This window comes from Miscanthus floridulus, chromosome 18 (genome assembly GCF_019320115.1).
Source record: "Miscanthus floridulus cultivar M001 chromosome 18, ASM1932011v1, whole genome shotgun sequence".
NCBI classification, from domain to species: domain Eukaryota; kingdom Viridiplantae; phylum Streptophyta; class Magnoliopsida; order Poales; family Poaceae; genus Miscanthus; species Miscanthus floridulus.
In genome coordinates, this window is record NC_089597.1 from 101,709,322 (window position 1) to 101,722,810 (window position 13,489).

Sequence of the window (13,489 nt, forward strand, 5' to 3'; positions counted from 1 at the left end):
AATGTCGATACAACACATGCACCAACACGATCAACAATGATATGATCCACTTCATATCATCACATGATCATATTGGTTCATCGATCTTGACTCTACTTGCTCTTCACCGTTGCCATCGTCCATCGGCGCCAAGTCTTGCTCAAGCTTCACCGCCACGCGGTCCATCACTCCAAAGCCTTCAACTTGCCCTTCACGCTTGCAACCGGTCCATCAAGCCAAGTCTTGTCTTGATCTTCTCCACCTTGATCACATGACTCAATGTCATGTCTCATGTGCATTTAAGCTCCTTCATCATCACATATGTGAGTTTTGCAACATCTCCAAGCCATTTTCACCTCCATGGCATATGTTGCTCATACACATGTACCAGTGGACTAATCACCTATGTATCTCACATAAACACAATTAGTCCACCTAAGTTGTCACTCAATTACCAAAACCAAACAAGGACCTTTCACCCGCGCGATGTCTTTCCTTTTCCTAGATCGCTGATCGTCAGGTAGCTTGCCCGTCGTCTCAATTTCGTACCTACATTGCTTGCTTACTAGGTTTTTCGCATCTATTAGATATATTGTATTTATTCGTATATCCATCTATTCCATCGTGTAGCGAGTCGATGCCGTTGAGGTTCTTGTGGCAGTTGGCAGTCAACTCGGAGCCAAGCTCGCGAGTAAGGATCGAGGCCAAGCCTCGGGAGTGTCAGTTTGACAGTTGATCTTCATCAGCGGCAGTTCATCCTCTTGTCAGATCAGATGGCTCGCACCAAGAACGTTGGTGGTGGTCCGGGTGATGACGATCGGAGGCCCCCGCCTTGCCAGCCTGCAGGACCGAAGGGCAAGGCAACGAAGCAGGTGACATCCAAGAAGTGCAAGTACCCCGACGCAGAGACAGCGAGAGCAGCTACAGTCGCTGAGGCCGCAGAGCATGCCGAGAGAGGCGGTGCCCGCAGTGGAGTTGTCATAGCAGATCAGCTAGCACCCGATGCTCAGGGCAAACTGAGGGAGATTGAGCGACTTCATGGTAGTCCACATGGGACTGTCATGATGGCAGGATGTCGACTAGCTATTGAGGAGCCTCAGCGTCAGGGGGAGTCCTAGCAGGAGCCACAGCAGCAACCCCCACCAGTAGAGCCTTAGCCAGCTCAGGAGACTCAGGAGGGCCAATAGGCCGAGGAGACCGAGCCGGCACCCTAGCTTCGCCGCTCTGGTCGTACCAGTGCTATAGTTCCAGCGAGGCCAGCTACACAGCGCAGGGGTTCACGCCCTTCGCCCAGACCACAGGGTCCACCTCTAATGGTACACCTTGACTTGAGGGCCGCCACAGCCAGACAGGTTCGCCAGTTGAGGTTTGTTGAGTTCGATGCGTGGTTCCCTCCGAGGAGGGATGAGAGAGCAGCTGAGGGTTTCTATACACCGCTCCAGGAGGACTTCTACAACGCATATCTGAACAGTGGGGCAGTGTTCAGATCTCAGAGAGTCTGCAGTTTAGAGTCTATTGTGGCAGCAGCCGGAGAGCACATTAGCCCCTACTTATCATATTTGCCGGGGCTCGCAGATCTGATTGGCCGGACAGGAGTATATGTACCATCTTGGGTCCGGCAGTTTTATGCTTCACTCTACGTTGATCCGCATCACAACTTCATTCACTTTGCATTCAACGGCAGAGACTACAGGGTGATGAGTTTCAGGGCCCGAGAGATACTAAGACTACAGGATCAGCCTATCAAGTTGCATGAGGTATGCTATAGACAGCAGGAGCCTCCTAGGCGTCCTCATGGAGGGATGGTGCCCCCTACAGATCTGGTGCGACATTGCTTCAAGGAGCCCTTTGGTGAGGGGTCGAGCAGGAACCCTAGTGACCTGACTCCTACAGCGCGAGTGCTAGAGGGCATTATCAGGAGGACATTGCTTCCCAGGCTGGGATACAGGGAGGGTCTGACTCGCTTACAGCTCTAGCTCCTTAATGCCCTAATGCAGCAGACCGTGTTTGACATTTGGGACCTCCTTCTATCAGAGATGGAGGATACTATTGCTGAGGGCTTCAAGGGTCGCAGACAGCTTCCTTATGCACATTGGATCACATTCTTGATGCTCAAGTTTGTGCAGGTCAGGACCCCTGAGATGGTTGCAGAGTACAGAGGTGCCACCATAGAGTTTCTAGCATATAACATGGCACAGAGGATCAGGCACAGCACTCCACAGGCACCCGCTCAGCCCAGTCGTCGTCCAGATGTTCCCGAGTCAGCAGCTCAGTAGGACGAGATCATTATAGGCATAGCCGCTACAGAGGGGGAGTAGCTTGAGGCACAGCAGGGGATGACCGAGTCCAGTGATAGCTCAGATGATGACTATCAGCCGATACCTTAGATGCCTCCACGCAGACATGATGCAGAGGCCGGCAGTTCTAGCTCAGCACCACCCGCACCGTAGACGGACCCCGTATTGATTGCCATTCTTGAGCGGATGCAGCGGGATTAGGCTAGATAGGCATAGGAGACTGCTGCCAACTTTGCACAGTTTCAGGCTCGTTAGGACGAGTTCTAGAGGCAGCAGCAGCTCCTTCATCAGCAGCAGATGCTTATGCAGCAGCAGCTCATGGGATTTATGCAGCATGTAGTTACAGCACTTGGGGCCCCACAGCCACAGCCTTCGCCCTAGCTTGCTCAGCCTGCCACCACTTCAATGACCCCAGCTGTACAGCCTAGTGGGCTTTAGAGTCAGGGACAGCCTCCAGCTCCATTTGCTTCACCCACAGTTTAGGTGTCCCAGTGGTTGTCCTCACCGGTTGTAGCCCCGCAGTTCACTCCATATCACACGGGCTTCTCACCAGAGCAGTCACCCTCACTATTCGTGCCTGACACGTCAGTCTCCAGGAGTCTTGGAGCATCCTTCAGCGAGTTGACCAGCATGCCTACACCGCCACACATGCATACCGCCAGTCCTTCTACAGCAGCCCCTGTTATCATGACTACTCAAAGGCTCCCCTCGTCTGTCGCCTTGTTAGATCCTACAATAGACGTCCTTACAGCATCACAGGCAGTACCTGCCCCGGCTCAGACCCAGACCGCTTCAGCGACACTTCCTGCTACAGAGGGTCAGTCAGTTCAGAGCTCAGGGTCAGATGATGATGGCACTCAGTTTCATCTTGCTCCACGTACTTCAGCGCCCGGCTCGTCCGCTGCAGCCCCACCGACCGACCCCTAGGTTTTGGTGTTTTGACGCCAAAGGGGGAGAGGGTTCGAGTATGTAGACTCAGGGGGAGCGAGATTTAGGGGGAGCTAGTTATCTAGTATTAGCTTATTATATACATTTGGAGTTTTATTTGTGTGATACACTATTACTTATGCATTCGTGTGTTTACTTTCATGCATACTTTTATATCTATCTATGTGATAGTGCTATCTACGTGATTGTGATATATGACATGTGTGTTCTTTACTTTGCATTATTTATATGTCATATCACTTGTGTAATGCTCATTTGCCTTTGCTTCCGCGTTTATACTCCGATGCAAATGAGCTTTGTTATTTGTACTCATGCATAATTCATATCCTTTGAGTACATTGTGTTGGCTTGGGTCATATAAGCTTGCCTAACATTTTTGTTCTTATTGACAAAAGTTTAAATGAACCAAGCCCGTCAAAAACCTCACTCTTTCACATACTCGAGGTGGTATTGTCATCAATCACCAAAAAGGGGGAGATTGAAAGCATCTAGGCCCCTAGTTGGATTTCGGTGATTAATGTCAATACAATATTACTATGACTAACGTGTGTTTTGCAGAGGCAATTAAGTTAGGTCATGGTAATGGAGATAGATTGGGCAATCGAGGTTATCATGCCCCTACGATGGAAATCGTTTCGGTTTTCAAAGGATGAACGACAAGGTTAAGGATGACTAGTTCTAAGTGTCGATTGGAGTTGGAGTGACACTTAGAGTAGTTTAGGACTTTGTTTTTCCTTTGGCCATACTATTAAGGGGGGTATGGACGGATAGCTTGACCTAGTTGAGTCTAGTGAGTTAGGTGTGGTGCACACTTATTAAAACTAGCTCTAGGTAGCTCCTATGAATGCCTAAGATCCTTTGGAGCAAACTTCATTCACGTATGATCGAAAGTTGGAAGTGAATGGAAGGTTAAATGCTGACCGGACGCTGGCTCTGGTGTGACCAGACGATGGCCGCAGGGTCCGGTCAGTTCATTTGATCAGCAGACTACGTTCGGTGCGATCGGACGCTAGAGAGGTCAAGTGACCGGACGCTAAGAGGCAGCATCCGGTCGACTCCAGTAAGGTTCCAGAGAAGGGAATCTATGACCGGACGTGTCCGGTCAGTACTGACCGGACCCTAAGGGTTCAGCGTCCGGTCGAGTCCAGTAAGCATCCAGTGAGGGTTTCATGCGACCGGACGCGTCCGGTCAGTGGTGACCGGACCCTGCCAGCATCCGATCAATACATTTTCACAGGCTCGCGGGTTGAACTGACTGTAGCGTCCGGTCAATATGACCGGAGCGTCCGGTCACCCCGCAGAAGCTCATAACGGTTCGTTTTTCAGGCTACCTTATAAATAGAAGCTCCACTCGTGTGTGGAGTCACTTTTGCTCATTCCAACAGCTGAGAAACACGTTTGTGAGTGTCAAGAAGAGCAAGGTCCTAGTGAGGTGATTGAGATTTGAGAATCCAAGAGAGTAGCATCATTAGTAAATCAAGAGTAGCAAAGTGTGCATCCATCTTCTCATTAGGCTTCGCGTGGTAAAAGTGAGAGTTCATGCTTGTTACTCTTGGTGATCGCCATCACCTAGACGGTTTGGTGGTGATTGGGAGCTTGGTGATCACCCGGCGGAGTTTGTGGGTGACCCAACTCAAGTTGTGAGCAGCTTTGAATGATTTGCCGTGATGGAGTGTCGAAGAATCAATCCGTAGAGAGCACTTGATCCTTGCGCGGATCAAAGGGGAGCTACACCCTTGCGTGGGTGCTCCAACGAGGACTAGTGAGGAGTGACGACTCTTCAATACCTCGGCAAAACATCGCCGCGTTCCTCTCTCTCTTTACTTTGAGCATTTACTTTGAGTATTTACTTTGAGCAATTCAATACTTGTCTTTATATTCATAGAATTGCCATGCTAGAGTAAGTTTGGAACATAGGTTACAAGTCCTTTGTGCGTTAGTTTAATAGAAACATTTTTCTAGGCACAAGGGGTTAATTGGGCTATCCGTAGCATTTGATTATTGTAAGAAAATTTAGAATTAACCCAATTCACCCTCCCTCTTGGGCATCTTGATCCTTTCATCCATGCAGCTTTTGCACGTTTTTGTGGTAGTAGTCTATGGTAAGCATTAGTTCGTCCAGTGGATCGCATAGTTCCTGTGACTGGTATATGAGCTGCTGCCTATCTAAACTCGGTTGGAAGAGATGAGATTAACTGGTATGTGAGGTCGGCATTAGTTTTGATGCCTGGAACACAGTGGTCGAACCTGGTCATGTCAGCATTTTGTTGGTTGACTGCATGTATGAGGGTGGACAAGGATGGGTAGTTGAGATCAATGATTCGGTAGCTGAGGACGTTTGTAATGTATCTTAGAGAATGGTAGACTGCCAATGTTTCAGCTGTTGCAGCATTAGCGCAGGGGACTTCATTGTAGCGTGCCGTCAGATTCCCCATGGTGATGAAGGCTTCGAATTTAGTTGGAACTGTTTCGTGAGCAGTCACAACAGTCTGCTGACCATATACCTTCTCAGTTGCGGCAGCATGGATGGTTTTGAGGCGTGAAGCAAATGCCGGTGGTACCGCTGTCTGCATTTGTGGTGTATTTGCAGATTTTAAAGTTTGTAAATGTGGGAAAACATGATGGACATACTTGGGTTACGAAAGCGATTGGGCGTACCTTTAGAGGATCGGGTATTTTCTGGAATGCTTTGATGTTGACAGATGGATGTTGTTGACGCTGTGCAAGGTCGATAATGTCGTGTATAATTTTTGCCCGTCCGTCTGCGTCTAACAAGAGTTGGTGGAGCCACTGAGCCACGCTGTAGAATTAGGCACTGTCGTTTTCGTGGTCCCTGTAATCAAACTTGTGTATGGCATAGCATAGGTTATCTGCCGCTGCGTTCAATCTGTGTGAGAATTGTTGAAGAAGAGTGTCCATGTGCACAGATGTGTTTCTGCAACAGCATAGGTAATGTGCCCTTGTGCTGTAAAAGTCCTTGATGTCATTTATGATTAGGTAACTGAAATCAGGTGCTCTGAAGTCGTACGCGCTGCCTAGAGCTTCAGCGTAGGTATCTTTGAGTGCTTGTTTACCTGATTGCACGAAGGGTTTCAGTGTTTTGTCTGGGATATACTATCGTTATGATTTGTGTGGACAAAGGTAAGTTACCTTTTCTTTGCGTGGCTGTTGACGGTAATGGCAGAATTGCCAATGGATCAACTGGTATCGACGACTTTGCCGTGGGTGGGCCTGGGTACAGGAGACGATAGAGACGTTGGAATTTTTTTTGTGGCCATTGCGTGGTTGTACTTTGTTGGTAGAAAATGATTAAAAAGTCGGTTGTAGTTTGTACCTGTCATCCATGGTATTTGTGCCATTTCATTTTCTGTCGACCAAGCCACCAAATCCAGTGTAACCACCAAATCCAGTGTAAAAGTGTGAGTCTGTAGCATTTGTTTGGAAAGGAGGCGATGTTGTAGGCCAGGATCTTGCAGGTAGATTATAAAGTTGGGTTTTTGGAACTGGATATGGGGGTTTGTAACATAGGGAATCAGGGTGTGCTTTAGCTCTGTTAGAATTAGGTTGACCCCCTTTTTTTAAAATTCCAAACTCACGCAAGCCTACACGAACACGACGTTCGTGCAAGATAAGAAACCCAAAACGCTGCATCAGTGAGGATGTATAATATCTTAGATGAACATAAGAAAAGGAGACGCACAAGGCAGGCAGGCTGAAGAACGGACCTGGAAAGAACAGGCAACCAACAAGGACAACAACGGCGCCGACGGGAACCTGTAGGGGGAACAGAGCGGTCGAATCAGGCAAGGGCACAGGAAACAGAGAACCGAAACGCATCTATAACACACAATGAGACGGAAGCAGGTGAATAAAATCAGCGCGCACCAACTGGACGACGCGCACCAACTAGACGACGGCGAGATTCTCCGGTGGCACAGACGCGTGGCTGAACGGCGGAGCAGCGACCCCTGGCCACAACTCAGAGGCGTGTGTCGACAATGAACGCAGCAGCAACGACGAGGGGAACCTACAGGGGCAACGAAGCAACCAAATCAGACATTGGCACACCGAAGAGCGAACCGGACCGCATGTAGCGCAGAAGGGTGGATAAGACAGAAGAGAGGCAACAGTACGACAGCGAGGCTCTCCGCGGGAACAGCCGCTTCCTTGGACGGCGGAACCGCGACGGCCGTCCACAGGCCCCGACGACGGCTCCCAGTAGAATGCTGGACATCCCCAAGGAGGCGAAGCCGGGCCCGCACCCCAGGCCCTGCGGCGGCGCGAGGCCGCCGAGGAGGGGCAGCAGCGACAGCGTACAAAGAAGCGCCGACAGCGAAGGAGGCGGAAGGAGAGGAGAGCGAGCGAGCAGCGGAGCAACAGGCCGAGGGAAGGGAAGAGAAAATGACAGCAGGCCGATTGGGGAAAAGCCGAGGACGCAATTATTGATGGCCAAATCGGAAGGCAAGGTCACAGAAACAAAGGCAGAAGTGGATTCAGACAGAAGCCAAACCGAGAAGCTCAAAGGTAAGAGGAGAGAACAGTTAGAGAATCAGGCACCCACCTCCCAACATAACAAGAGGCACGGTGGCCGTCAACCAACAGATTGCACGGTGTAAAACATGTAAGCCGACGTGTATAGAGGAGCAGGCGAAGGAGCTGGCCATCTTTTTGGCTTTTAATTAATTAATAATATGGACGACAGCAGTGGAAACAACTAGCATGTAACCCCGCGATTCGCGCGGGAGGGAAGAAAATGCATAAGTATGACGGGAAAAGGGTATCGCAATATTTTGTTACAGTGAACGGTTCGAAAGGTATGAGCAAATGTCAGGGAAACTAAAGGGTAATACAAATTAGAAGATTGCAATAACGACAGGTGAATCTCATATGTCAGCATTAGGAGTGAAGTTAATATTACGGCCAAAATTCATTGTTGTAAATGAAGCGAAATTGAAAGCACAGCACACATGGAACACACATATAGACATAGTGCTTTACTAATAACGAAATAAGAAAGCAGCAGCCTGCCTGCACCTCCAATGTGTATTAGCCGCTGATGTCGTAGTGACGAATAAAATCAAAGATCTGAAGCATCCTTGTTCCTTCTTCCAAGATCTAGGTGAGCGGAGGAGCATCATCAATAAATTTTCTAGTAACTAATTGATCTCTAGGGAAATGTGAGGCAGTTGGAACCTGGCAAACTGATCCTTGTAGTCCTGGGTTGTAAGCAAGCAACCAACATAGAAAGAAGGGAGCAAATCAAAATTACCTAGGATCCACCTGTGAAGACTGGAAGTGGGGCTCAAAAATAAAATTGCTGACCAGGACAATTTTGATTGATAAAACAAAAATGAAGATGAAAAATTATCCGCACCGACTCCAGGAACATAAGGTCAGCAAGTATTGTACTTATCAAATCGAATCAGCATATCAAAGAAGCTCCTGCAAGTAGCAGCATGAAGTCAGTAACTGAATACCGAACAGATTGTCGAGAAAATGTGAGAACAAAAGCAAATGGTTGTAACATGAGTTGGAACCTGGATTGTAAATGTTGGGTAATATATGTGGCCCTTCCATGTATATGACCACTTCATTAACGTATCTCTGCATTTAAATAGCATAACATGAGTTAGAACCTGGTATTGTACAGCTTTGTAACAGGTTGTTGTTGAAGGACACAATATGAAGGAGAAATTTCTGGTGCAAATATCAGGCAACGATTTATAAAAAGACTTATGCTGCTGCATGGGTAGTCATTCAGTAGCTCAAGGGATCAGACACCTCCAATTAAAACCGCTAACACTGCTACAATGTAATGAGCATGAAGAAAGGAAAAGATAAGGCGCTGATCCCATTTGCTAGTGCGAGGATTATGTGGAGGAACACAATTATTTCATATAAGAGGCTTAGCCCAAGAGTATAGCAGGTAACCCCACGCTTCGCACGGCCAGCAGACTAACAATATACACAATGTATAACTATTTCTTTTGGCAGGAAAGATAACTTTGTAAACCCCTAGGCAAGTCTGTTGCATCAACCAGTAGGTGGTAACTAACCTTCTTGAACCATGAAAATTGCTTTTGGCCTGGACCATGAAAACAGCTTTTATGGCGGTCCATAATATCATTGATTGCTTTAAAGGATTTCTCTGGCTAATACTTTGGTGCCTGCTTGTGCACAAATATATGACAATGCTAAACATTTGAAGCAATGAAGGTATAGATGAAGTCTGACCTTGGAGAGGATCAAGCCTGCCGTTCACGCGGTTAGAGTAGAATGGGCAGATGGAAGTATCAGATAACCATGGCGCCACCATTCTGTGACTAACATTTGGTGCATTAAGTCTGAACCCGACCAGTCTGTCGAGCATGTTGCAAGCTGAGCCGGGGCATATGTAGGTGGATCATGGAGGGGTGAGCAGCATTAGTGATTAGTTACGACAAAGAACAATGGGAACAACATGCATAAGGGGAGTGGTGAGCATGGGGACTGACTTGGGGCGGATGGCGTCCACCCAGCGGTGCTCATGAGCTGGCTGTGAGGTTTAACTGGACTGCCATCGCGCGATGGCTGCACACTCAAATATACGAAGTGAATACCTGCGAAAAAAGAAATCATTCTGTAGCAAATAAGCAAAGGTATGTAGTGTATGGGGTCGATCATCTTATTTTTTGTGCAGAGAAAATACATTTGCCAAATTCAGTTCAGCAACTGAACAGAACGTTTTTTTTTAACGAACAAAGCTTGCCTCATAGATTATCTGGTAGAAAATAAAATTGCACTGCAGCAATGAACAAAACCAACGAATATGACAGTGAACTGAAAGGAAAAAGTAATTTATTGGCTAATGCACAACTAACATCTATGTTCTGAATGACATACACAAATTTTCTTTGTCTCAATGTTCAGAGATGTAAATGAGCTTGCAGAACCAAAATGACTAAACACGATGCTGCTCATGTGCACTTAAACCAATTTTTGGTAGCAACTGTATTAGGTCTATATGCCTGTAGGACACAACAAATTGTTGGAACCAAGAATATAGTGAGGTGATAATTTTAAGCAACGAAATCTTGGCTCACACCTGTAAGCACCTCAGAACCTTGTGAAGCGCAGGGATGGCTGCCAATGCCAGGCAACATGGTGATGGGTGCCAATCATTATCGTAACCCTAGCGGAGGAAGCCATATAATGTCTTCAAAATGGAGAAAGACGCAGCAGTACCACACATTGAAGAATCTGTAGAATTAGTCAGTGATGAAGTAGGTATGCATTTACCTGCTTGAATTCGATGGGAAAAACATTTTAGTTTCTTAATACCTAGCTACAGAGGTAAGCTTCATTGTATTAGTACTGGCCATTACTCTTGATTCTGAGCCAATCAACTGATCATTACAACATAGTCTTGTGGGATGAGTTCCTGGTATAGTCCTGTAGAACCAAACAGATTGTGAGGCCGTACTGAACATTTGTATCCCCAAAAAAATGAAGGTGCACACACCAGATCGAAAGCTATAGAAAATAACTGCAAAGACAGACATGAAAAAGCAATCGAACTGGATCTCGGACATGAAGATCTAGAACTATAAATGACTGGATGCAGAGTGCCATACCTTGGGTATGTTGTTGCTGTACGTCTGCATGTATGCAGCATGGATTACGCACATCATGAGAGATAGGGAAGGAGAGGGAACAGATAGATAGCGCTTGGTAGAGGATGAGAGAAAAACATTGCCAATGGAGGACACAATTCGAATACAGACGACGAAGGGGGAGGGGATCTGATGTAGGGGTGGCGCCTTCGTGCCGAGGTCGTCGGCGTGGATGGGGCGTCTTGCGGACGGCGCTCGGAGGGGCAGCGGGGCGGCGCGCCGGCAGCGGCGGCGCTGGGCGGGGCAGGCGCGGGCGCGGGTGCGGCCACGGAAACCGGCGGGGGTCGCCCGCACCGCGCCGTGCCGGGCGGCAGCGGCCGCCGGTGGTCCGCACAGCTGGGTTGGCGCCGGGCCGGCCGCCTGTAGCGCGCGGAGGCGGACGCGCCAGGCGGCGACGGCGAGGAGCGCCGACTCCGCCGAGCACGCGAGGACGGCCTTCTGAGGGAGTGGGCACGGATAAGGCTGACGCCGTGGGGCAGTTTTGGGAGGGGTGGAGTGATGTCCCGTTGGGGGCATTTACGTATTTATTATTATTACACATTACTGACACATGAGTCATTGACATTATATTTTTTATATTACTCCTATTATAATAATAATAATAAATATGTAAATAATCCTTAAGAAACTTGGCTACGTGGCTGGCCTACAATGGAAACGTGTGGAGGCATATGATCGAACGGGTGGGATTGGAGAACTGTGGATGAACAGAAGGTTGAGTCCTCCATGCACCGATCTGCTGTAGAACTAGAGTACTCCCTCCCTCTATTATTTGCACATCTAGAATTTAGCGTGAAAACCAAGACAGTTGCTTAAAATGATGCTTTTGCCCTTATACAAAAGTGACTACGGAGGCAGAAGGCATTCTCCAAATTGACTAGAAGCATCGTCTATTTTTTTAAATACAGCTAATGATGGAATAAGTGGTTGAAAAGGCTTCTGAGTCTGAACAAAGGTGGCGGAGTCGATTTTTTTCTGCTTCCGTGAACTACTGCATTGGATCAGTCCATACTCTGGGACGGGCTGCATGCGTCCGCTAGGTTCAAGGCTTCAGGCCTATGTGACCGATTAATGTTGGAAAAATTTTGAACGCGAGACGTCCGATTAATTTGTGACGGAGGGAGTAGATTTCACCGGATAATAATATATAATATATAATATATAATATAATATTATAATAATAATATATATCATGTCATGCTCACAATGCTTACCCTGTTCGCTCTATGATTACCCTATTTGTTTGTAGCCATTCAGTGTTTTCTCTCTCACAATAAAATAGTATCAGTCGACTTATAAGCCTTGAAAACGATCAAGCGAACAGAATGTACGTGGCACTGGCACAGTTCTCTTTATTCAACATTTTAGCTTTTTCTTTTTCTTTTTTCGTTCTCTTTTCTCTTTTCAATGAGACATGTTAATCCATAAATAAATACACATAATAATTTTGGATACACGTGCACTCATACATCCTGTTCGCTTGGCTTATAAGCAGTATTTTTTCAGCCAACGAATATTATTTTTCTCTCACAACAAATCAGCCAATAATACTTTCAGCAATGGCTTATCAGCTAAACGAACAGGGCAATATTTCTCCAAACCTTGACTTTCACCTCCTCTATTTCCCTTCGTTCCAATTTAAATTGCTAATTTACTCTAGCTTTAAAGTTAAACTTCTCTAACCTTAGCTAAAATTATATTTGAAAACACTATGACTAAATTTATAGAATACAGTATTAACTAACACCGACAGCATCTAATTATTTTTTATTAAATTCTCCGTATTTTGATAGTGGGTTTGTTTGAACTTATAGATGTAATGTATTTTTTTTCTCAAAACTTAGTTAAAATGAAATAAGTTTACCTTAGAAGTTAGAACAAAATCAAGGTGAGCTATAATTTAGCGGAAAGAGTATTATGGTATGAGAAAGTCTTTGAGGACATAGTTTCAGCGTTAATTTCTCTTACAATATATTGACAATTACTGGAAAAAAAACCAACATCTCGTCAAATGATATGCAAAGTATGAATCCATTGACATATCTTTTTGTGCACAGAACATGCACACATTTTGGCTAACTGATGGTCAAAGTCTACACATGATTGACTTCTTTGGATTATAGTACGCCTTGAATTTTGAAATTGAAAGAATACCTACAAATATGAGATTCAAAACAATCATACACAAATAGGGATCCAAAACAAGAAAAATGTTCATACGTAAATAGTTGCCACAAACATTCCATATACCAGATAATAAGTTGTGCTCAATTTTCCATACATATGTATTTGTTACTTTTTGTGAGAACATATACATAAAGCAATTTATAAACAATAATTCGGTTGGTCAAGACTAATTGTCAAAGTTGAGGTTTGCAAGGCTGCGATGATGCAAAAATCGCATATATCCATGGTTGCTCAAAGGCAAAAGTATATACTTTCTGCCGGTGAGTTTGAATTTGATGAAAAGGAGCATGAGTAAGGGTCTATTTAGTACTAGTGGATCCAAATAGACCTGCTAATAAATATGCTAATTATTAGCTAGGGCTGCTAACTATTAATTTTTATTAGCCGGCTTGGAATTGCAAATAGAAGATAGTATATATATGTATC

At 46.1% G+C, this 13,489-nt stretch overlaps 1 protein-coding gene and 1 long non-coding RNA gene across 3 annotated transcripts; both read right to left on the reverse strand.

Annotated features, from left to right (window-relative positions):
* Nucleotides 1–5,084: 5,084 nt before the first annotated feature.
* Nucleotides 5,085–7,447, reverse strand: LOC136523159 (uncharacterized). Of its 2 annotated transcripts, XR_010776126.1 has the most exons (6): nt 7,110–7,447; nt 6,950–6,998; nt 6,559–6,826; nt 6,375–6,455; nt 5,883–6,298; nt 5,085–5,791 (listed from the first exon to the last, which is right to left on the reverse strand). It is a non-coding gene; the product is annotated as an uncharacterized lncRNA (long non-coding RNA). The 2 variants fall into 2 exon arrangements; XR_010776125.1 differs by having other exon boundaries at nt 6,559–6,998.
* Nucleotides 7,448–7,983: 536 nt separating this feature from the next.
* LOC136524277 (uncharacterized) lies at nt 7,984–11,392 on the reverse strand. Its single transcript, XM_066517707.1, has 10 exons — nt 10,838–11,392; nt 10,545–10,655; nt 10,309–10,463; nt 9,719–9,823; nt 9,459–9,602; nt 9,281–9,391; nt 8,762–8,828; nt 8,599–8,666; nt 8,418–8,513; nt 7,984–8,339 (listed from the first exon to the last, which is right to left on the reverse strand). The coding sequence occupies exons 1-2, from the start codon at nt 11,390–11,392 to the stop codon at nt 10,617–10,619; spliced, it is 594 nt and encodes a 197-aa protein (XP_066373804.1). The 3' UTR covers nt 7,984–8,339; nt 8,418–8,513; nt 8,599–8,666; nt 8,762–8,828; nt 9,281–9,391; nt 9,459–9,602; nt 9,719–9,823; nt 10,309–10,463; nt 10,545–10,616.
* Between the last annotated feature and the right edge of the window lie 2,097 nt (nt 11,393–13,489).

Bases quoted from the DNA above. Each gene is read 5' to 3' on its own strand.
- LOC136524277 (XM_066517707.1), bottom strand. From the start codon at position 11,392: ATGCCCCCAACGGGACATCACTCCACCCCTCCCAAAACTGCCCCACGG. The intron at 10,656-10,837 runs GTATGGCACTCT...TTGGTTCTACAG, and splicing joins ACAGCAACAACATACCCAAG to GACTATACCAGGAACTCATC.